Below are 25645 nucleotides of genomic sequence, written 5' to 3'. Positions count from 1 at the left end.
CTAGCACTGCTTTTGGGGCTTCCTGATTACCATATGCCTGGATATATTTTCAGTCATCCTTGTTCTAATTTTTTGTTGCTTCTAATATATCATAGTTCTACATGTATTTCCTTTTCCATTGCTCCCCAAGCACTACCAGTTTGCTTCTTCACTTTCTATTGTCTTGTCAGATCTTTAGACTCTTAGAGCAATCATTTGTCTTAATTTTTTTGGAGAAATATTTGCCAGAGTTATTCTTCTTTATCATTGAATACTTCCTCTTCTAATGAGGGTTTATCTGTCCTTTGCTCATGTAGTTTTCCTCCTCTTCTCTTGCAATTTCTATGCATAGGTCCTGATTAATAATCATCCAATTAATTCATAATAAAGCCTATTAATATTTCTGATTATTAATCACTTTTGAATAGGGCTACCCATTTACTGAATAACTGTATGGGGTGTAGCTGGACTTGTGACAGTAAACTTGATACAGATATGTTGTTTCAAACGTTTTGTCATTGTGAATTATTTCTTTTACTTATGGCTACCTCTTCCTTCAAATTTTGGCCTTTAAGAGACATGAACTCACACAAAGCCCCTTAAGTCATAGTTTCTTTGAGTTGTAACCGTTACTGTTTCTTCTGTCTTTGCAGCCTCCCTGGCCTAGGCTACTAAGTTGTAATTTTAAAAATGGAACAGTCTTCAGTTTCTCATTATTTCTGCCTCCTCTGCTAAACCGTATTTGTATCAGTATATTCCCATATCTTCTCAAAATCTACAGTACCCCTGGATTTTGTTCATCAGCTTTTTCAGGACTAGAGCAGGTATTTTTAGATACATCTGATCCCTGATTCAGGTTTGAGTTGGTATGCGTCAGCTTCCAAAGCCTGCCTTATTAGGATCCAGATTTTAAAACAGTTGGCCAAACATGAAAAGATGTTCAACAACACTAATCATTAGAGAAAGTCAAATCAAAACTACAATGATGTATCACCTCACACAGGTCAGAATGGCCATCGTTAAAAAGTCTACAAATAACTAATGCTAAAGAGGGTGTGGAGAAAAGGGAACCCTCCTACACTGTTGGTGGGAATGTAAGTTGGTGCAACCACTATGGAGAACAGTATGGAGGTTCCTCAGAAAATTAGAAATACAGTTGCCATATATGATCCAGCAATCTCACTCCTGGGCATATATCCAGACAAAAGAAAAGACACATGCACCTCTATGTTCATAGCAGCACCATTCATAATAGCCAAGACATGGAAGCAACCTAAACATCCATCGACAGATGAATGGATAAAGAAGATGTTGTATATATGTACAATGGAATATCACTCAGCCATAAAAAAGAATGAAGTAATGCCATTTGCAGCTACATGGATGGACCTAGAGATTATCATATTAAGTAAAGTAAATCAGAAAGAGAAAAATACCATAGGGTATCACTTATATGTGGAATCTAAAATAGGACATAAATGAACTTATCTATGAAACAGAAACAGACTCAGACATAGAAAATAGACTTGTGATTGCTACGTGGGAGGGTGGGTGGGGAAGGAATGGATTGGGAGTTTGGGGTTAGCAGATGCAAACTATTATATATAGAATGGGTAAACAACAAGGTGCTAATGTATAACACAGGGGACTATATCCAATATCCTGTAATAAACCATAATGGAAAAGAATATGAAAAAGAATGTGCATATGTGTATAACTGAATCACTTTGCTGTACAGCAGAAATTAACATAACATTGTAAGTCAACTATATTTCAGTAAAATAAAGTAAAATAAAACCTCTAAAAAATAAAATAAAATAGTTGGCCAATACCATCACCATGCATGGCTTGAAGCTGTAGTCATTCTTTGTTAATTTATTTTAAATTTCTTTTGTTGTTTTTGGTGAGTTGCACAGAAGGGGAACAGTATTAAAAAAACCCTTGACTGTGCCATCTTTAGCTGGAATTTACTTTTACTCAATGACACTGCTGAATCTATAACCCAAGAAAGGGCCATATTTCTCAGGAGTTGTGTGATTTAAATAATACATGGTGTCACTGCCTTAGCCTGTAGAGAGATTATAGCCTCTATGAAACAAGAAAAGTACATCTCCCATGCCAGGATTTTTTGGATGATATTCCTTAAGTTCAAAATATTTTCCTGGGGTATGTAAACTGGCTACACCCTTTCAGAAAGTAAAATAAATAGCAAATGTATTTTTTAAATCTTTAGATGCATTAAAAAGGGCTTTCCCAACAATTAAATTCTACACATTTTAAACATAATCCCTGTTCTTATTTCCATTTTCTGTGCCTTGCAAAGAAGAATGTGTTCCAAGACATAAAAATATTTTCCCGATGGAGTATAGTATAGCTGGTTCTATGAACTTCTGCTTTGAAAATACAATGCATAATAAACGAAATGTATTAAACTACTCTTTATTTGTGCTCAATTTTAAAACATTTTATATATATATATATATATATATATATATATATATATTTTGGGAGTGGTGGAGGAAGTTGGAAAAGGCTGGATAACTAAATAAAGAATGGAAAGAAAATGTTGCACAATGAGAAGAGACAGGTCTAATTTAGAACCCAATGCAGGCATTTAAGTGTATTTTATTAAAGTTATCTCTTCTTAATGGATAAAGATTTTGTTTTATAATGTCAGTACTTTCCCAAGAAGTCAAGCACAGAATCTTTTTTAAAAAGTACTTAGTGGGGGCTTCCCTGGTGGCGCAGTGGTTGAGAATCTGCCTGCTAATGCAGGGGACACGGGTTCAAGCCCTGGTCTGGGAGGATCCCACACGCCGCGGAGCAACTAGGCCCATGCACCACAACTGCTGAGTCTGTGCGTCTGGAGCCTGTGCTCTGCAACAAGAGAGGCCGCAATAGTGAGAGGCCTGCGCACCGCGATGAAGAGTGGCCCCCACTTGCCACAACTAGAGGAAGTCCTCACACAGAAATGAAGACCCAACACAGCAAAAATAAATAAATTAATTAATAAACTCCTACCCCCAACATCTTAAAAAAAAAAAAAGTACTTAGTGAAAAAAATAACAACAAATGAAAAAGACCCCAAAAGGTTTCGTAAGCAAGTGACTTAATTTTGCTCTCAGATATATTTTTATAGGCATACATTACATATAATCTTTTTAGCAGTATGGAGGTTCCTCAAAAAATTTAAACACAGAACTACCATATCATCCAGAAATTCCATTTCTGGGTATTTATCCAAAGAAACAAAAACACTAACTCAAAAAGATATATCCCCATGTTCATTGCAGCATTATTTACAATAGCCAAGACATGGGAGCAACCTAGGTCTCCACTGATGTATGAATGAATAAAGAAAATGTGATACACACACACACAATGGAATATTATTCAGCCATTAAAAAGATGGAAATCTTGCCATTTGTGACAACATAGATGGACCTTGAAGGCATTATGCTAAGTGAAATAAGTCAGAGAAAGACAAATACCCTATGAGCTCACTTATATGTGGAATCTTAAAAAACCCAAAAAACCCCAAAAATCAAACTCATAGATACAGAGACTAGATTAGTGGTCGTCAGACGTGAGGGATGGGGGTGGGGGTAAAATAGGTGGAAGGGGTCAAAAGGTATAAACTTCCAGTTATAAAATAAATGGTCATGGGATGGAATATACAGCATGGCAACTATAGGTAATAATACTATATTGTATATTTAAAAGTTGCTAAGAGAGTAGATCTTAAAAGGTTTTCATCACAAGAAAAAGAATTCATAACAACGTGTGGTGATGGATGTTAATTAGACTTACTAGCTGAATGGTGGTCATCTTTAATATATACATATATGGAATCATTATGTTGTACATCTGAAACTAATACAATATTATTTATCAATTATATCTCAGCAAAATATATATATTTTAAAATTTAGCACAAATAAAAACCAGTTTAATATATTGCATTTATTATGCATTCTATTTTCTGAGCAGGAGCTCACATAACCATATATTGTAGTCCACCCAAGAAACTATTTTTATATCTTGGAACACACTCTTCTTTGCGAGTCAGAGAAAATGGAAGTAAGAACAGAGGACTCACACCAGGACTGACTGTTCTAAGCAGTCATAAAACTGGGCAGAGGAATGGAGTCTTGGACTTTAAGCCTCAGCTGGCCTAGTGAATAGGCCAAACTTTGACCACCCTTCCCCTAGTCGGCTGCTCTTGTGTTCTCTTTGCCCAGCTCTTTCCTCTGATTGGTAACTTCCCCTGCAGCCAGCACCTTCCTGCCTCAGCTTCAGGGCCCTTCCAGAGTCCTTTGCCAGCTCTGTCCCAAGTCAATTTCCCTAAGGTAGTGAGTCCCAGTGGAACCATCCTGCCCACTCCCACCATCAACCATTTCATCCCAATACAGGCTCCTCTGCAGTGGGCTGACTTGTCTATGGGGGTTCTTACTGTTTTTCTTCTGGAGCCTGGGGTTCCAGGGGGGCCTGGCCAGCCTCTTCTTCCCTGTCAAAGGAACAGACAGATGTATGACAATAATGACACAACATTGACATGTGTGCTCCAACATTGGCTTGTTGTGCTCCTGGGAGGGTGGATGGGGACACACCAATTAGAGTTATCCTCCCTATGGGATGTGGCCTTAATCCACTGGTCACAAATCATATCTCTCTGTGGGTATGACTTCATCTGTTCACCACCACTGTCTAACTTGTGTTTGGGCTATAAGTTAGAGTATTTAAATCAAACTGTCTCTACTGTGTTGCCACAGAGTGGATAATTGAAGCATCCGTGTGTCAGCGATGGCTACAACTTGTTTGGATTTCTACCTTTGGACTCCTTGCTCTGTCTGGCTAAACTTTGTAGATTAACACCCTAACGTGAGTAAAATCTCACAATACACACAAGTCTTCCCAAGGTAGAAAAGGGGGGAATGACTATGAGTCTATAACAAGACTTACATTTATCCCTTAATAAAAATGGCAGGTAACATTTACTGAAGGTTTATGATGTAGCAGGGTCTGTCATCGAATTCCCACCATCCCCTTTAAAAGTAAGCTATTTGTCCTATTTTGAAGATGAGAAAATTGAGGTTTACAGAGAGTACCTTGAGGTCACAGAGCTGGTAAGGAACAGAGCATGAAATATGACCTAGGCCTTTTCCCAAAGCAAAGATCTTTCTACCATATCAGACCTCTCCCACAGGTGGAGTCACCAAAGAACTTCCTTACCAAGAAGATCCAGAGACACACATTTTCCAGATAATTATTTTTTTTAATTCTGAAAAATCTCATATTTCATGAGATTAATAGATCTACCAGACCTTGTTCTTGTTCTTTTTTTTTAAAGATTTAATTTTATTTATTTTTGGCTGTGTTGGGTCTTTGTTGCTTCACGTGCGCTTTCTCTAGTTGTGGCAAGGGGGGCTACTCTTTGTTGCGGTGCACAGGCTTCTCCTTGTGGTGGCTTCTCTTGTTGTGGAGCATGGGCTCTAGGCACATGGGCTTCAGTACTTGTGGCTTTCAGGCTTAAGTACTTGTGGTTCACGGGGTCTAGAGTGCAGGCTCAATAGTTGTGGCACACAGGCTTGGTTGCTTCGTGGCATGTGGGATCTTCCCAGGCCAGGGATCGAACCTGTGTCCCCTGCATTGGTGGGTGGATTCTTATCTATTGTGCCACCAGGGAAGTCCTGATCTTGTTCTTTTTTTTATCATGTACTATGTATAACATGACATCTTTTTAGGCTATGTGTCCTCTGGATCCTGGGAAGGCCAAAAACTTTTTTGCTAGTGCTTTCTATCAGCTGCCTTACAGTTTAAGTTAGAGTTTAGATGTTTGCATTCATAAATTGAGACCTCAGTGGTATGGCTTGGTGAAGAAAGTCACCCCAAATTCAGAAGAAGAGAATGTGTCTTAAATCCCAGGGTAGTAGATAAAGAGGAATAAAAGATCATTCTGCTCCTAAAAATAGTTTTTCTGTATTAAGTATATTCACTCTGATTCCAAAATCTTTATATGCCTTTCGTATTCTACCACTAAAACTCTGAGCCCCACAGTTGTCACATCATCACATGTTTACTTCCAAAATCTCACACAGTTACCTGTCTTCCATGTTCCCCTTTCAAGCCATTGGGTCCTTCTATGCTATTGTCAAATCCAGGAACTCCCTAAAAAATAGAGAATAAAGAGAAAAATTGATAGGCTTTGAAACTTTTTCCTTAAAAATGTAATTTGTGTGTAATACACCTGGTCACCCCCCAAAAAGGTGAAGAAAAGGTCAACCCATTTGAAAGCAGAAATAGGCTAAATTATAAATGGTTTACAAATGTTTTCTTTTCCTTCCATGCTTTGCATTATCAGAGGAGAGAGAAGACCTAAGATGAGTGTGTGGGGTTGAAGTGAGAGCTCATGTTGGAAGGCAGAGCCCAGGGAAGCAAGGGTGACATGACTTGTGTTTAGGTATTTCTTTCTTGCTACTACCATATTTCTCTTAACTTCTGGTCTTCTTTCTTGAGGCCTCGGCAAGTTTGTACTCGAGGGTTGGTAGATTTTACTCTCCCCAGCCCTTGGGAGAAGGCAAAGATTTTTTTGTTTCGTTTGTTTTTATTGAAGTATAGTTGATTTACAATGGTGTGTTAGTTTCAGGTGTACAGTAAAGTGATTCAGTTATATATACATATATATCTATTGTTTTTCAGATTCTTTTCCCTTATAGATTATTACAAAATATTGAGTTCTCTGTGCTATACAGTAGGTCTTTGTTTGTTATCTATTCTATATATAATAGTGTGTATATGTTAATCCCAAACTCTTAATTTGTCCGTCACCTACCTTTCTCCTTTGGTAGCCATAAGCTTGTTTTCTATATCTGTGGGTCAAATGTAACTAAATTCATTTATATCATTTTTTTTAAGATTCCACATATAAGTGATATCATATGATATTTGTCTTCTCTTTCTGACTTACTTCACTTAGTATGATAATCTCTAGGTCCATCCATGTTGCTGCAAATGGCATTATTTTATTCTTTTTTGTGGCTGAGTAATACTGAAGGCAAAGGTCTGTAACGGGTTCCACCACAAGAACAAGAGGACCCTGAACAGCGCTGAGGACTGTACCTGCCGCCCACCCTCTCTTTCTCCTCCTGGGTCCTTGGCCGCCTTCTAACCTCATTTGCTCATTCCTAGTTTTCTGGTTTTCAGAAAATCCTGTAATCTTGAGTTTTTCTCAATATTTATACAAACGTTCCAGCAGGAACTCATTGAAAACAGGCACACATTATGGGATGTTATCCTTGGCAGGCCAAACTGAAAGCTTTCTATCTTGGGTAGTTAGGACCACAAACAGAGCAGCCATGATGCCTGGATGATCAATTGAGCCAGTCAACTCGTCAAAGCTCTAGTAAATGGAGAGAGAATGGCAATTATCCAGTCCTGATGAGAGCCAGCTGCCTGGCTGTTTGGCTGATAGCAGATTAGATGACCTTCATCAATCAATAAGTAATTTGAGATCACCAACAGGGACACAGCATCATTCCAGATACATCAGAAGCTTTTTAAACAAGCAGTTCCTACACTCACAGAGCTTATAGGCTAACAGAGTGAAAAAGATGGGCTTAGAATTTACTTTATAACTGATAGCACTAAAACTTACATGAATAAATATTTCTCTCCCCCACATACCAAAGCCAAAGATTATTTTCTTATGTCTTCTGTTTTACCCTTAGGTTTAAATATTTGTTAAGTTTTCCAGGCAGGTATACCTAAATTACAATATTAAAGAATTGTATTTCCATGAGAAAAGTAAGGAAGAAAAAGGAAGGTAAAGTACAAAATTTTCTTTCACTGGGTGTATACACTTCTTACTATAGTCCAACTCTGCACTATTTAATTGAAGAGATGACATAAAAAATCATATAGCAGCACATTGTACAGAACAGAATGTTTCACTTTCTATACAGACCAGCTGTGTGGTCAGTCTGACTATGATCTGGCCAATTTTATGAAATTGGACAAAAGAGCATCATCTAATACAAATTTTTGATTAAACACGGGCTTCTAATAATAATATGCTTTAGAATTATGAACCTTACTAAGCTCTGTAGCTCAGACAAATGAGCTAGCTCAGTTTTCCCCCAAGATTACATGAGATTTAACCATACCAATGCTTTCTTAGGTCAGCTCCCAAGGCGATAGAAATAAAAGCAAAAGTAAACAAATGGGACCTAATCAAACTTATAAGCTTTTGCACAGCAAAGGAAACTATTGACAAAATGAGAAGAAAACCTACAGACTGGGAGAAAATATTTGCAAATGATGTGACTGACAAGGGCTTAATTTCCAAAATATATCAACAGCTCATACAACTCAATAACAAAGAAACAAACAACCCAATCAGGAAATGGGCAGAAGACCTAAATAGATATTTCTCCAAAGAAGACATACAGATGGCCAACAGGCACATGAAAAGATGTTCAACATTGCTAATTATTAGAGAAAGGCAAATCAAAACTACAATAAGGTATCACCTGACACTGGTCAGAATGACCATCATTAAAAAGTCTACAAATAACAAACGCTGGAGAGGGTGTGGAGAAAAGGGAACCCTCCTACACTGTTGGTGGACATGTAAACTGGTGCAGCCACTATGGAGAACAGTGTGGAGGCTCCACAGAAACTAAAAATACAGTTGCCATATGATCCTGAAATCCCACTCCTGGGCATAAATTAGGCATAATTCAAAAAGATACATGCACCCTAATGTTCATTGTGGCACACTTTTTAATAGCAAAGACGTGGAAGTAACCTAAATGTCTATCCCCAGATGAATGGATAAAGAAGATGTAGTATATATACACACAATGGAATAACCACTCAGTCATAAAAGAGAATGAAATAATGCCATTTGCAGCAACATGGATAGACCTAGAGGTTATCATACTAAGTAAAGTAAGTTAGAAAGAAAAAGAGAAATATCATATGATACCACCTATATGTGGAATCTAAAATATGATACAAATGAACTTATCTATGAAACAGAAACAGACTCACAGATATAGAGAACAGACTTGTGCTTGCCAAGTGGCGGGGGGTGGGGTGGTGGTGCTGGGGGGGGGATGGAGTGGGAGTTTGGGATTAGCAGATGCAAACTATTATATACAGAATGGATAAACAACAGGATCCTACTGTCTAGCACAGGGAACTATATTCAATATCCTGTGACAAACCATAATGGAAAACAATATGAAAAAGAATGTGTGTGTGTGTGTGTGTGTGTAAATATATATATATATATATAATATATATATATAAATCACTTTTCTGTACAGCAGAAAGTAACACATTATAAATCAACTATAATTCAATAACATACATTTAAAAATACATTTAAAAATTTAGGTCAAAATGGGAAATTTCAAACAAACAAACTAGCTTTTACGTGATCAAAAATTCTCTCTGAATAAGCACAGATTTTCAAGAATTTGTGCCATTTGTGTGTGTTCTATTGATTCTATCAGCCTTGTTGTCCCCAATTTTTTTCCGTGATGGTAACCCACCAAAAAACACACAGAAAAATGCAGATTTGTCTTTGATTTGAGATATATATTCCCAAGTGTCTGGGAAGAGTTATTATGCATTGAAAAACCATCTGAAGTAAGTATATAGTGACAACACATCACAGGGAAGATACAGTGAGTTGAATTTTCAGCCATCTCAAAGTCATAGAACACTTCTCTTTAGATAAAAATGCTTTTACAGGGCTTCCCTGGTGGTGCAGTGGTTGAGAGTCTGCCTGCCGATGCAGGGGACACGGGTTCGTGCCCCAGTCTGGGAAGATCCCACATGCCGCGGAGCGGCTGGGCCCGTGAGCCATGGCCGCTGAGCCTGCGCGTCCGGAGCCTGTGCTCCGCAACGGGAGAGGCCACAACAGTGAGAGGCCCGCGTACCGAAAAAAAAAATGCTTTTACATTATTCAGATTCTTTTAAAGGTGTTACACAATCATCCAGACAACTAAGGGGAATTCTGATTAAAGTGAATTACAATTTTATGGCAATACTCCAAGTGAATTTTTAGCCATCATATACCAATGACTGAAATGTCTTTATGTTTGAACTACTATTTCTTAATTATACTTATTTGTGGATAGATTTTTGTTTCTGATTAGACACTTTGAAGTTGTTTGAAACTCTCAGGTCACCAGATTATTATCAGATGTCACTTAGTAAACAATGTTGTCTTCAAGTGAAAATTCTTCTGCTTTTTAAACAAAGTTATCTTCAATGTATACATAACATTTATATTTGTCAATATATTTTGTACCAAATTCTTTCTCTGATCAACCCACTGTATACTGGAGGAGGAGTTATTAAAGACAAAGTCCTGTGACATTCCCAGTTGCCTTTCATCCTTATCAGCACTTGGTATTGTCAGTTTTATAAATTTTAGGCTTTCTAATGAGTGTGGTACACTGCTCTGGTACATTGATGGCGAGAGTGTAAATTAGTACAAAAATTTTGGAAAACTGTTTGGCTGTAAAGAAGCTGAACATAGGCGTACAAGTTATCATCCAGACGTTCTACTCTTAAAGTATAGACCCAACAGAAATGTGTACAAAAGACATGTACAAGAATGTTCATAGCAGCACTATTTATAAAAGCTATATCTGGGAACAACTCAAATATCTATCAATAGCATGGAGAAATAGATCACAATATATTCACACAATGGAATATTATACAGCAATGAGATTGAATGAACTACTGATATTCACAACATGGATTCATCTCACAAGCATATGCTTGAGCAAAAGAAGCCAGAAACTGAAGAGTGTATCCTATATGATTCCACTGAAAAGTTCAATAGTAGGCAAAACTAATTTATGGTCCTGGGATAGTGATTACCTTAGGGAGGGCTGGTAGTGATTGGAGTAGACCTGAGAGGGTTTCTGGGATGCTCTACTGTTGTCTAATGTTCCATTTCTTTACCTGAGTGGTGAGTGCACAGGTGTATTTATATTCATTCAAGCTATGCATTTATAATTTGTGTACTTTTCTGATGCATGTTACAGCTTAACAATAAGTTTGAGAGATTTAACAAATAGCATGGTGATTATAGACAGCAATACTGTATCATATACTTCAAAGCTGCTAAAAGACTAGATCTGCCCATATCCTCAAGTCCATTCTCTAGTAGGTCTGTGTCTTTATGGAAGGGTAAGATGTGACAAAGTGAGAGAGTGGCATGGACATATATACACTACCAAACATAAAATAGATAGCTAGCAGCCACATAGCACAGGGAGATCAGCTTGGTGCTTTGTGACCACCTAGAGGGGTGGGATAGGGAGGGTGGGAGGGAGGGAGACGCAAGAGGGAAGAGATATGGGAACATATGTATATGTATAACTGATTCACTTTGTTATAAAGCAGAAACTAACACCATTGTAAAGTAATTATACTCCAATAAAGATGTTAAAAAAAAAAAAGACTAGATCTGGCATGTTCTCACCAGAAAAAAGAAATGATAATTATATGACATGCTAGAGGACTTAGCTAACACTATGGTGATAATCATAATATATAAATGTATCAAACCAACCCGTTATATACTTAAACTTACACAATGTTATATGTATATAACATTGTACATGCAAATATATCTCAATTTCTAAAACTTTAATAAATGTTTTAAAAAATGCTAAATCCTAATTCATTGAGGTTTTGGAGACTGATGTGTGGGCATAGTGATCAAAGTCCTGTAGTACTGAGGTCTAATTGGACTCGGCATATCCCCTAGGTTGGCGTGGGTCCTGCTTCTTTTGGTGTAGGTCATGCCTACTCAACTGGGTTGCATCCCCATGACAGCAGGTGTTTCTGGGTCATAAGTTTTGCTTAATGTACTTTTAGTTGGCTTAGACTCAAGGAAATGAAGCTAATATTTTTAATTGAGAAAGACTCTTTGGGAATAGAAAAAAGAGATGGCTTTGTTTCTTTCATTCTGTCCATATTTCAAGATACCCAGAGGAAGATAATGGAATGGAGAATTCCTTCATAGCTCTGAAGCACAAGGACAGTTCTGAATATGTAGTCTCAAAAACTACATGTGCAAACAATGTGCAAGGTCTTCTCACTATCCATACTCATACTGTATATAAATAGGATCAGGCACAAGAAACCTACTTTTAAAATTCTAAACAGTTGTGCCCATGCTGATTTCATTTCAGGACTGCTATTGTAGTACCTTAAAGTGGGCTCTCTTTCCCTATCAGAAGTGCTGATGGGAAACAAGCCCTGATGTGATGTTAGTTTGCAGCCCCCCAGTCCCAGCACTTACAGGGTCTCCGCACAGGCCCTTTGCTCCATGGTCACCAGGAATCCCTCTCTCTCCTGGGATTCCCTAAAGTTAACATAAATCAGAAGAAGGACAAGATAAGAATTTTAAATAACATTAATAAAAACGAAGAGCTTATCTTCTCCCTGATTTGAATTATTAAATATTTTCCTGCTAAAGTAACTTTAAAACTAGAAAGAGGAACAACTGATAGTTTCAGGCATCGTACAAATACTTTAAAAGTGACCTTAAGTATTTGCCACAGTGGTAAACGCTGTGTTCCAGACACATTTGTTGTCTTGTTCAGTTTTTACAACTACTTTATGTGGCAGGTATTGTTTTTTATCTTTCTTTTGATGAGGCAGCTGAGATTCAGAGAGATTATCCATTTTCCCCAAAGGGGTTGCATCAGCTAGAAAGTGGGTTCTTGACTCAGCTGTTCACACTCTCAAGACAGATAAAGTGGACGGTGGAAGTATGGCTGCTGCTGGGATTTGTTCCAGATGGAAAGGGGTGACAGACACCTTCAGAGTGCTGCCGATCCCAAGGCTCTCACAAACACCCTGTGACTGTTCTTAGTATGGTAGCTTCTTTTCAAGATTACCCCCAGTTCTTCACTTTTCTCTGTATCTATTCCCTTTGCCGTGAAACTCTACAGTGCCTTCCAACTGTGGGGGGGTAAGATTCCCTACCCCTGAGTTTGGCTGTGACTTGATCTGGCCAACAGAAAGAGATGCAAATGTCGCCATGAGAGCTCCAACCCCAGGCCCCAAGAAGCCTTGAGAGAGCTTGTGTGTTTCTACTTGCTCCCTTGTTCTTCTGCCACAGTCATGAAAAGGTCATGGTCAACATGGCCAGGCAGCTCTCCAGTCCCAGAAAGAGGATAAGAGACAAGTGAAACAAAGCCCCCAGCCAACCTAGAGACACATGAGCGAAGGTCAGCCATACTCAGCCTTGATCAGCTGAACTTCTCAGACACAAAATGAATAAATGTTTATTGTTGCATGTGATTGAGGTCTTGTGATCATCACAAAGCAATTTTGTGGCCCTAGCTGACTGATATACCTGGGGTAGCTGTTTTACTGTTAATCACACCTTTAATTCCCAGCACAGTTTTCACGTTGTCCCTTTATTGAATACCTACCTGGGCTCCTTCATCTCCTTTTTCTCCTTTTGCTCCTGGAAGACCATTTTCACCCTAAAGACAGAGAAGAATAAACTCAAATTCCCATTTTCTTAGTGAGAAATAGCTCAGAACGGTTTTCATGGTACAAAGAGAAGGCTCTACCTGTTCTCCACTTAACCCATCAATTCCACTTTCCCCAACTTCTCCCTGAAAAGACAGATGCAATCAGAATAGAGTGCATTGCATTTATGTGGAAAGAAGCCAGACACCAAACAAAAAGTCTAATTTTGTGTTCCATATACAGGCTCTTTGGGGGCCCTGGGTTCTATCAAAGATTACTGAATCACAGAAACTCAACAAATAATATACATTGCCTGCAATAAGTAAGGCAAGAGTAAACAAAATGAAATGGTTAGCAATAAAAAAGAAAGGTCAACAGAAACTTCATTTGTGCAATCTACAGGTCAATCATCTCAAAAATAAAAACATTTCTAGATAACAGATGGGAAGATAAATGATATTTAGTACGATACCTCCTGTCCATTTAGTCCCCTGTTTCCCTGAAAATAGAAATGACAGTAGGGGTTAGCGTAGGAAGAAGAAATTAATGTTGGGAAGACTTCACAGTGTCTTACGTGACCCTTACCTTAGGACCTTTGGCACCATAGCATCCTTTAGTACCTTGCTCTCCCATTGGTCCGGTGGCTCCTCTTTCCCCCTGAGAAAGAGCACATATTCAGGTAAGCTTTTTCTATTGTCATCTGGAATCTGTCTTGGAGATTTGACAGCTTTTGTGTCGGAAAAAAAATTTGCAACTACTCATGGTTTACAACCCAGAATTCATGCTTATAAAAACTGAGAATGCAAGTGAATCAGAGCCACTCTGATGACAGCTGTTTGTGTTGGATCCCACCTGGATACTTCCCAGGGTGGGGTAGTATCTAAATAAAACAGACATGCAAACAACTGGCTGCTAAAATGCATTCTCAAGGTTTCAGGAGATATTCCAGGAACAGATAATGAATAATTGGTGAGACATCAGAACAGGATGCTCTAGGTATGGTCTAAGCAAGAGGCAGATTTTTAGACCAAATTCCATCTCCCTTCTCTCTTTCTCTCTTAAACCAAGAACTGCTCCTGCAATCCTTGTCTTGGTAACCCCACCAGTCTGTGCAGTCTTGTGAGTTGGAAACAAAGATGTCATCCTCAGCATCTCTCTCTCCAAGTCGTCACCAAGTTACGTCCACTCAACCTCCTTAACATATCTATTCATACTGCCCTAAACTAAGATTGGGACCTCTTTGTCTTGCACCTACTACTGCAAGACTTCTACCTGTAATCCTTACCTTATCATCCTCCGTGATGTTGCCTAATCATGCTTTCTAAACCCATACTCTAACTATTTTTAGTCCTGTGCTTAACATCATTGAATTATGCCCATCAATTGGAAGACACCTTCTAAGTCTTCCACAGGGTATTCAAGACACCCAGTACTCTGGGTCTTGCTTGCCATACAACCTCCTCTCATGGTCCTGGGCTCTGGCCATGTTGACCATATGTTATTCTGCAAATACACAGTTCTCAGTTACACACAATTGATCACACTATTCTCCCTGTAGTAGAATGTTCTTCCCACAAACTTTGCCTAGAGAAAGTTCTATCTGTGCTTCAGATGCCTGCCCAACCATCAACCCCTGTCTACAGTCTTCCTCTCCCAAGCCCTAACCGTCACCAGGGCTGTTACCTGACTCTGTTAGGTATGTACACGGCCACACTCTATCACACTGCACCGCATTATACCTCTAGTAGAGTCCTTGTGTATAAGGACTGGAACTACTGTTGTCTCATTTGCCTTTCCACTACTCTGGAAATTACCTGAGATAGGAGCCATAGTTTTTCTTCTCTTTCTTTACTTCTATTTCTAGGGCCTGGCACATGGTAAGGCATCTTAATATATATTTGTTAAATGAATGATGAGTGCATTTATGAGTGAGGTCTTTGATAAATAATATGGTAAATTGTAAGATACTTAATATACACTTGTTAAATGGATGGATGGATGGAAGGAAGGAAGGAAGGAAAGAAGGAAAGATAGATGGATGAACAGATGCAAGAAAGGGCGAAGTCTTTGACAAGCAGTGTGGTGAGTTGGTTTACGCAAGCAAAATGGATCAGAAAGGGGGAAATGGCAGTGATTTGACTCCCTCAGTGAAAAAGATAACTTTTGCATTGAGTTTATTATACAATGTTGGTGGATAGTCAAAGAGAAGACAGTAGGTTAATAAAACACTTGTGACCACCAGAAGCCTGATGAAGATTAGGAAAGACCTCAGACTTTGCCTACGAATCCTTAGAACTTGACTTTTCTTGCTTCCTTCTGAATTGACACAAAGATTTCATATTATAGATATGTTTTTAGGAATAAATGGAGCTGGAAAAAACCTTGACTTACAGCAATGCCCTCCTCTCCCAGGTAGCCTTCACTGCCTTTAAAACCTGGGGGTCCCTGGAAATAAGGAAAGGAAGGATACATTAGTACTCCATAGACCAAAACCCAGCGGTAATCAAGCAAAATTCTTCAACTTTACAGTTTTACTTTATGTAGAATAGTATGATTTTGAAAAAAACATTTCCCCCTCCATAACCTAAGCTGCATTTATACACATAAAAATAAATGGAATTTTGAGACAAGTATCCAGATAACTCAAAGGTGTGTGTGTGCGTGTGTGTGTGAATCATAATATTTTCCATAACTCTCTCAGGTGTTATATATAGAGCTGGAGTTTTTTTTTCTAGACAAGCATTCAAATGAATACAGCTATAGTTGCTTCTGACAGACTAGAATTATCCTCTTTTCATTAAAAAGTTCTTTTTGAGGATTTATGCTACACATAAAATAGACCACACACATTTCTTTCCATTGTTTTTTTCTGAGACATGTTTTAAAAAAATTCTACCATTCTTGGGACTTCCCTGTTGGTGCAATGGGTAAGATGGTGTGCTCCCAATGCAGGGAGACCCGGGTTTGATCCCTGGTCAGGGAACTAGATCCCACATGCATGTTGCAACTAAGAGTCCGCATGCCACAGCTAAGGGGCCCACCTGCTGCAAATAAGACCTGGTGCAACGAAATAAATAAATAAATATTAAATAAATAAATAAATTTAAAATTCTGTCATTCTCTTTACATGAAATCAAAGCAGTCAGGAAATAATTAGCCCAAAAACTTTCTTCAGAGAGACAGCCATGGTGATTTGAAACTTATAGTGCTATCTATAAATTATTCAAAAATCAAACACACATGTAAATAAGCAGTATTGAAATTGTTAAACATACCCATAGTATTTTTATACATATTTGAACATTTCCTCAAGCCCCAAATCATATTTTTACATACACGAATCTGTTGTTAGTTATTGTTTTTATGCTTGGCCTGTTTTACTTGGCAACATTTTGGTCTGGCTAGAGCTGAATGAAACATCTTAGTGTCTCTTGCTATGACAGGGTGATCTGATCTAGCTTTTCAGCAGACTGTACAGCCTCTTCCCTACTTTATTTAAATTCCTCTGCTTCCATTAAAAGTGGAAATTGAAATAACTCGTCAGTATTCAGGAGGTTTTCATTATTCAACATGAGAGATCACAGTTTATTTTTCTGCATCATGGTCATCACTGCCAGAACATGGGATAATCAATGATCTCTGCAGTTTTTCTCTTGATACTTGTATAGAAAGGTTTTTTAAAGTATCCAATTTAGAAAGCCAAGAAAAAGCTATCTAATTTGACATATAAGAAGAGGAGTATGACATATAAGAAGAGGAGCTTCTACCTAGAAACTAAAAACATCCCTTATTTCTACCTAAACTTGGGTCTGAAAAACATATTGTATTCAAATAAAGTAAGCCATGATCGTAACTAAAATCACCTTTTTCCCTGCTGGTCCAGGGTCTCCCACTGTGCCATCTCCTCCAATGCACTTGCAGAATAAACAGCAGCATGTCCTTTCTGCAACACTGACCTTCGGGAGGGTAGGAATACATTACATTTGGTGGCATCGCTTCCCAAAATCACACACCACACAAGCTCAGGGATGTGATTTGAGAAGCCTGTTCACCACTCAAGTGACAGTGCTCTGGAGAGGATGCAGGAGACATTCTTTACCTTCCATCTTTCCTTCTGTGATCTGTACCATATGAGGAATTCAGAATCAACTCAAAGACATTTTGTGTTCTCAAAAAGGCATCAGTTTAGCCACGGCCAATTCATTGCACACTGATTTATTAATGAGATCTCCTGTGCCCACACCATCCCAGCACTGACCATTGTATTGTTAATTACCCTATATAATTCTGCCCCTAATATTTTGTTCAATAGAATGAATACATGCTGTTTTCTCCTTTTCCTGTTTTATGAAATCTTTGTATGCCGGAGGATATAGACAGTGTCCAATGTCACACTGCTTGGCATGGAGTTCAATGATCAACACTTCCAGAACAGTTTGTGTGGGACAGGATTTCAAAGACACCAATTACATGTCCAACATTTCAGAAGCACTTGCTGTAGAGGGTGGGCACATGAAGAGATTTTATACTCTGGTCACATTTTATAGTCTGGCCAAAACAAAATGTTTTTTTGGCAAAAAAATTTGAGTGAATTTCATCCTGCACCTAGTTAGTCATCCCCTAAAAAAATGGACATATTCCATTGCATTTTTACAATTAACCCACAAGATTTATTTTTACGAAAATTCTGCTTGCAATAAATACTATGCTTTGCCTTAGTGGGGTAGAATCAATCTTTGTGCTGAGAAGTTTCCTATCAAAATTCTAGTGTGATGAAAAATGAAAATCTTTTGTTATAATCACTTAGCAACTTCCCCTCTTTAATTGTTTCTTATTATATAATGTTTCTTTTCTGACATTAGAAAACTCTCTGTTTTTTTCCCCTGAAAACCCAATAAAGCTTTAAATGTGTGAAACCAAATAACAACAGCAAAATGGATTCTGTGATTTCATGTTAGATGATATCAATTTTCTTTGCATCACTAAAATCCTACAGCATCAACTCTTTTACTATTAACATTAAAACTGGCTATTTCTAAAATTAAAATTTTCTTATACAGTGTTGCATTTATGTGATATCTAAAAAGTGATAGGCTTGTTTGAAGAATAACTTCCTCCCTCTATGGATTACCAATTTGAAATTACACATTTCAAAGAGTAGTAGACACAAAAATTTTTTTGTAAAGTAGACACCGTCTTCCCTTGTAGAAAGGAATTACAACAAAAATTCCATATTCTCTAAGTAATTATTTTTACATAATTACTACACTGAACACACTGTCACATATCTATATACAAACTCTATAGGCAGAAAGTAGCAGGAGCTAGAACCTTATTGGAAAGTATCTTGATATGCTGATTACAGATTTTATAAATTATAAGCAAATTACAAATTATCAGCCATTCATTAAAGGTAAAAGTAGTGCTAGATATCTTGGTAATATTTCACCAAGTTAGTTGAATTCTTGTATGTTTCTGAAAGAAATAGGATTGCGATGCATCTTATCTAGGTGTTAGGTTCTAAAAATAGATCATAAAGCAAAAATCTCTGTCAGTCAAGACAACCTTTAAAAAACTTTTCATTCTAAAGTACATCATAGGAGGTCTATCATCACATCACTAGTTTTTCTTCCAAGATTGGATGAGATGCTCTTTTCTTAGTTGAACTCTCAATGGATTTGGCTCTCGTTCACAGGTCATGTTGCAGAGAAAACACACATCTTTTTTTTTTTTTTAACTTTTATTGGAGTATAGTTGATTTACAATGTTGTGTTAGTTTCAGGTGTACAGCAAAGTGAATCAGTTATACATATACATATATCCATTCCTTTTAAGATTCTTTTCCCATAGAAAAGAATCTTCAGAGTAGAGTTCCCTGCGCTATACAGCAGGCTCTTATTAGGTATCTATTTTATACAGAAAACACACATCTTAAACAGAAGAATGATATTCAGTGTGGTGAGTCATGGCACTTAGGATCTGCAAGGGATGTGAAAACTGGCTGGCTGAGGGAGCAGCCGAGTCACCCCTGCTAGTCAGACACTCTTGGGTGCTTATGTTTATTGACTGTAATTTGGGCAGGACTATAGGTGCTATTTAGTTTCTTCTTCTTTTTTTTTTTTTTTTGCCAAGCATATAAATTAAACATGCTTTCAGACATAGGAAACCAACTTATGGTTACCAAAGGGGAAAGTGGGGGGGGAAGGATAAATTATGAGTTTGAGATTAACATATACATACTATATATAAAATAGATAACCAACAAGGACCTACTGTATAGCACAGGGAACTATACTCAATACTTTGTAATAACCTATAAGGGAAAAGAATCTGAAAAGAATATATATATATATATATAAATAAAACTGAATCGCTTTGCTGTAACCTGAAATTAATACAACATTGTAAATAAACTATATTTCAATAAATAAATAAATAACAACAACAAAAAGAAACATGCTTTGACATCTGTCTACTATATTACATTTCTTTCAAAACACCCTCTTATTTGGGCTTTGCACAAAATCAGAAAAGCCTGACTTCACTCCCAAGTGAACAAAATTAGTTCAAATTCGTAAGCCTAAATATGAAGCCTATATACAAAACAAATAGAAAGTTTAAACTCACCAGCTTTTTCTGAATAACTTACCAGGTGCTTTGACAGTCGGCTCCCAAGATCCCTCATCCCAAGAGTGAGCTGTGTCCTGTATTCAAATCCTTTCCCAAATTCAATGTAGAGAAGGTCAGCCAGGTCATTGGAATTGGTGGCTCCATCCAGAGCAACTGTGATGAGGGCATTCAGGCCTAGCCAACACAGTTGACAATTCTCCAGGTGAGGGGACTTTGGTTACTTTAATCTTTTTGCATAAGTATCTAAGTTGTTATTCCAGGAAACCAGTTGCAAGAGGAACACTCATTTTACTGTCCACTTCCCCCAACCACACACTGTAAAACTGTCAAGTGACAAGACCATCATCAGAGAACAAAAGGAATTCCATTTTTCAAAATAAACTAAATTGGAGAATAATTTATATAATAAATTATAACAGATCCTTGAGTTCTCTGATGATATGAAGTAAGATAGTGAGTTTAAAAGAGTCCACAGAGAAAAGGGAACCCTCCTACACTGTTGGTTGGAATGTACATTGATGCAGCCACTATGGAAAACAATACGGAAGTTCCTCAAAATACTAAAAATAGAGCTAACATATGATCCAACAATCCCACTCCTTGGCATATTTCTGGAGAAAACTCTAATTCAAAAAGATACATGCACCCCAATGTTCATAGCAGCACTATTCACAATAGCCAAGACATGGAAGCATGGAAGTAAATGTCCATCAACAGATGAATGGATATAAAGAAGATGTGGTACATACACACACACACACACACACACACACACACACAATGGAATATTATTCAGCCATAAAAAAGAATGAAGTAATGCCATTTGCAGCAACATGGATGGACCTAGAGATTATCATACTAAGTGAAGTCAGAAAGAGAAAGACAAATACCATATGCTATCACTTATATGTGGAATCTAAAATATGATACAAATGAACTTATTTACAAAACAGAAACAGACTCACAGACATAGAAAACAAATTTATGGTTACCAAAAGGGAAAGGGTGTGGGGGAGGGAAAAATTACGAGTTTGGGATTAACAGATTAAAAACTTCTATATATAAAATAGATAAACATTAAGGTCCTACTGTATAGCACAGGGAATTATATCCAATATCCTGTAATAAACCATGACAGAAAAGAATCTGAAAAAGAATATATCTATATATATCTAAATCACTTTGCTGTACACCAGAGACTAACACATTGTAAATCAACTATACTTCAATAATAATAAAATAATAATGAAGAGTCCATAGAGCATGCTAAAGCACAGAGGAATTCATATGTCAAGAAAGGGAGTGTTCTAAATTTTTGCCACTTGAAGGGGAGATCCTTGGAGCAGCAGCACTGCCTTCACCCGGAAGCTCATCAGAAGTGCAGGATCTCAGGCCCCACTCTAGACCCACAGAATCAGAACCTGTATTTTAATAAAATCCCCAGGTGATTCATATGCACATTAAAGTTTGAGAAGCATAGCTCTAAATGACAATCCAGTTGGAATTATAGGTACAAGAGACAGTAAAGGACCCCTTGTCAGGCAATCAGGAACAAATGTCATATAAGCAACCAGAGCTGTGGCTCATAGGCTTGGAAGTTTATAGAATACTTCAAATAAAACTTTTAGAGACTAACAAAAGGTTGACTTATTTTGCAAAGTAAGGACATTAAATGATGATAGTAATAAACCTGGCAATCATTAGGGTGGAGGTAACCATGGCAACAACTGTGCTCTCATTTATTAATAATTACTATGTGCCTGGAAGTTGCCTAAGTGCTTTACATGCATTATCTTATTTGTAAGATACAAGCACAACGTTATAGGTAAGTGCGATTACAGCTCTATTTTACAAACAAGCAAAGGTTTACCCCAGACAGCCTGACTCCAAAGCCTACACTCAGAGTGCATTTTAATAACAAAAATGTACCAAGGACATAATCATAAAAAGCAGTCCTAAAGTTGAATAAATTTAGTTTTATGAAAACATGACTATATTGGCATAACTTTTCTCATTTTATTAGGGATAGGTGAAGAATTCTTTGGATGGGACCTAAAAACCAATGGCTCAGAATAGATAAAGAATGTTCAAGGACTTGGCAGAGTTAAGAGTGCGTTCTTATATGATAGAAGTATGACTCTGAGAGGAAGAGGAGAATGAAGAGAACACAGTTTCAGGGAAAGAGTGGGAGGCTCAAGTTCTAAGAGATGCAAACAGTGTGGTTGCTGAAGTGGAATAAAGGAAGAATCACCAACGAGTAAGGTGACCAACTTGTCCTGGTTGGCCCGAACTTTCCTGGTTTTAGTGCTGACAGTCTCTGACTTGTCTCAAGCAAACAAAGACAGCTTGTCACTCTTCCAAGAGTGAGAAGGATAGGGAGAAGGGCGATGAGGGCTGGGAGAGGCAATGAAGAATGCTGAGTTCATCAACTGGCATTTAACGATGAAAAGAAGGCATGCCAGTGGGTCTATCTATAAGGGAAAAAGATCTCACATCTGATTTTTCTTATAAGTTCCAGGAAATGTAAAAGTTTAATAAGAGTTACGAGAACCATGGGATTGTTTATTTGTAGAAAATATGCATATAACTATAATTTGTAACTGCTTTTCTCAGGATGGAGGACTTGATCCTTTCAGACTCATCCAGTACATGAGTCATATGATCTTAAATAGTATCTTCAATTCCTAAAAAATGAATTAAGAAAGAAAAGATTTCAAAAATTGGGAGAATAAAGAATCACTGAGAAGATTCTAGAGTACTGGATCTTTTAAAATGAAGAAACTGGTTCATACCCCAATCCACGTGGATTAAAGTGATATCCATCATTGAGGATACTTTTCTCCTGATCTCCTCTTGTTCCACGGTGATGGCACAGTTTACATGTATAGATTCTGGGCCTCAAGTTAGAGAGGATCTCCTGGGTTAACAGATCATAGGGCCCAGCATCAACTGAAATCGTCTATATTTAGATAAAGGAAGCCAGAGCCAGAGGTGCTCTTTGTTCCTATTGAGAGACATTCGACACTTTTCAAAGAACATTATGGCCCCCACCCCTTTATCTTTCCCATTCAAAGATTGTAGCTAGTGTGAGTCCTCCAACTTTTGCCTCTTTTTCAAAGTTGTTTCGGCTATTTTAGCTCCTTTGCATTTCCACATACATTTTGAACCAGATTTTCTAGATCAACAAATATCTTGCTATGATTTTGACTGCGAGTTAACTGAATCTATAGATTTGTTTGGAGAAAATTGAAATTTAACCATATTGAATCTTTATATCATTGTTTAGTAATTTCAGCAAACAACTATATTTTGTTAAATGTATACCTCAGTATTTCACGTTGTGTGTACATTGTAAATGGCTTTTTAAATTTTGTTTTCCAGTTTTTCGTTAGCATTTGGAAATATAATTGATTTTTGAATATTGAAAAAAAGATTCTAAATTTCTGAGGATATTCAAAATCTACCTTCTGAAGTTGAAACTCATTTACTAGTTTTTCCTTGGGAGTTGGAAGAAAGAAGATTGGTCTTAGAAATCTGGGTGTTCCGAGAGAAACTTCCTGGAGAAAACTCTGATGTTGTCTGTAAGAGAAACATCTTTCCCCCACAAAAGAAAAGCTGAAATTGAGAAAACCCTACCCACCCACTCTAGGGTCCCGTTCTCAGTCTTCATTAACATCTCCACCTCAGATCAGGAAAAAAGGCCAAGACTTGACAGAATAAAGGGAAGCAGATTTAGTAAATAAAATAAAAATTCTTACTCTTCAGTTGTGAATTCAGCAATTTGTTTAAGATGGAGGAAAGAGAACCAGACAGAAAAGACAAAATCTAATCGGCCTCTAATAGTTAACCTGGGAGACAGATGTCTTAGGCTAAATTCCCTAGAAGCAGAGACTGAGATAGCAATTTGGACACACACAATTTATTGAGGAAGCACTCTCTGAAAGAAGGGGACAAAGGTAAGCAGGGTAGGACTGGGGAAGGATCTGAGCAAGACAGTGTTTCAGCTAACATCTAGCGTCAGCCTGATCCCTTGGGAACTCTGGAGCATGAGTTACACTACAAAACTGGCGCCACTTTGAGGCAAAGGTCCAAGTCTCTGAACTCTACCTGCTGCCCAGGTGTGGGATGGGGAGTAACATTCCAGGTAAGGTGGCTCCCACTGGCAAAGGGCAGTTCCTCAGAGAAAGGGGAACCTGTGGGTAATGTGTTAGCAGCTGGAGGATGGGGGAACCTGTCTGTAAAGGGGTCTGGGTGGAGTACCAATTACATCCACTTATAAGTATTTCTATTTTCAGTCAAAATGGAACATGTGAATGCATTTTCCTTCCACTGATCCATATTTTAGTATGAACTGACAATGAGTCAGAAGAGGCATTGGTTTCTAAAGTCGAAAGCCTGGTGCCAGAGCTTTACAAACTCGTAAGCACCATAGTTGGTCCATCTGTTATCTGAAGGAAGGAACTGATTATGAAATCCCGAAACATGAGTAAACTTGTCCAACACTGCTTGTAACTCTGGAAACTTTAAGAGTGATAGAAGAAAATAATCCAACTCTCCCATTCCTTAGTCAAGGAGAAATATACGTGGTTCACTTCTGCTGACACTAAAGACATAGCAATATTAGATAATGCGGGGCAAGGGAGACAGGAACATCCTCCAGGAAAGCTTAGGAAGAAGAAATAAAGTAATATGAGAGAAAGGATAGGACACCGTATTCAGTGCTGTTTCATATGGGGAGAGGAAAAAGTAGGTGCCAAAATGCTGTGAGAGCTCATTTGCTCTGCCAAGTGCATCCAGAGTGGAAAGGCTGGCAAATTCAGTGCTATTTGAATGTCTGGAAATGTAAGAGTTAGAAATGAGTTTTGAGATTATAAAGTTCATCAACACTCCTTTCCCAGTCCTCCCCATGCTTGGTACCTTCTTTTCTAAGTTCATCAGATTTTTGTTCAAGTTTTTCAACATCATCATCCAATCCATCTGAAAATAAGAGAACCACCTAAGAAAGTATTCAAAAAAGAAAAATGAGTAAAAAGGAAGTCATTGCACCAAAGACCAATAAATAAAATAAAACCAAGTTACCTTTCCCCGAGCAGCTGATTTATTCTGAAATGCACCCCACAGAGAACTCAAGAGGTTTTCGTTGAGAAGAGATGGTCTTTTAACTGTTACATCCTTCAAGCTGTTCAGTATGCTTTCACTGTAGATCTCAAACTTGGGGGAATATTTTTCCATGGCATTGGTCACTTGAAAAGCCACACTAACCTGAGTCTCCGTGCCCACCTCACAGCTTACCCCACTGAGGGACCTGATGGCACGTAAGATGTCTTGAAGGTAAGTTTCCATCCAAGACTGACCTTCAAGCAAATTCTGCCCATTCTGCTGAGTTGAGATGTCAAATCCCACCACAATGTCCACAAAGCAATCTAGGATTCAAGGGAAAAGCATATCTTATTAGACTAACAAATAGCTTTATTTGACTTGGATGTCATATCTGAATCACGGGACTTGGAATTCTTGT

The 25645-nt window shown here is 37.8% G+C and overlaps 1 protein-coding gene across 1 annotated transcript in view; it reads right to left on the bottom strand.

Moving 5' to 3' along the window:
• COL6A6 (collagen type VI alpha 6 chain) overlaps nucleotides 1-25645 on the bottom strand; it is a 110346-nt gene that overhangs the window by 62839 nt on the left and 21862 nt on the right. Inside the window, exons 8-19 of the mRNA XM_065876694.1 lie at nucleotides 25207-25550; nucleotides 25045-25123; nucleotides 20147-20301; nucleotides 17361-17453; nucleotides 15889-15942; nucleotides 14083-14154; nucleotides 13970-13996; nucleotides 13599-13643; nucleotides 13455-13508; nucleotides 12314-12376; nucleotides 6082-6147; nucleotides 4433-4486 (exon numbers count right to left, since the gene is read on the bottom strand). Of these exons, the coding sequence (XP_065732766.1) occupies nucleotides 4433-4486; nucleotides 6082-6147; nucleotides 12314-12376; nucleotides 13455-13508; nucleotides 13599-13643; nucleotides 13970-13996; nucleotides 14083-14154; nucleotides 15889-15942; nucleotides 17361-17453; nucleotides 20147-20301; nucleotides 25045-25123; nucleotides 25207-25550 (1106 nt within the window). The remainder of the gene's footprint in view (nucleotides 1-4432; nucleotides 4487-6081; nucleotides 6148-12313; nucleotides 12377-13454; nucleotides 13509-13598; nucleotides 13644-13969; nucleotides 13997-14082; nucleotides 14155-15888; nucleotides 15943-17360; nucleotides 17454-20146; nucleotides 20302-25044; nucleotides 25124-25206; nucleotides 25551-25645) is intronic.

This window comes from Phocoena phocoena, chromosome 4 (genome assembly GCF_963924675.1).
Source record: "Phocoena phocoena chromosome 4, mPhoPho1.1, whole genome shotgun sequence".
Lineage (NCBI taxonomy): Eukaryota > Metazoa > Chordata > Mammalia > Artiodactyla > Phocoenidae > Phocoena > Phocoena phocoena.
Note: the sequence above shows the minus strand (reverse complement) of the source record. Positions and strands in the feature narration are given on the sequence as shown.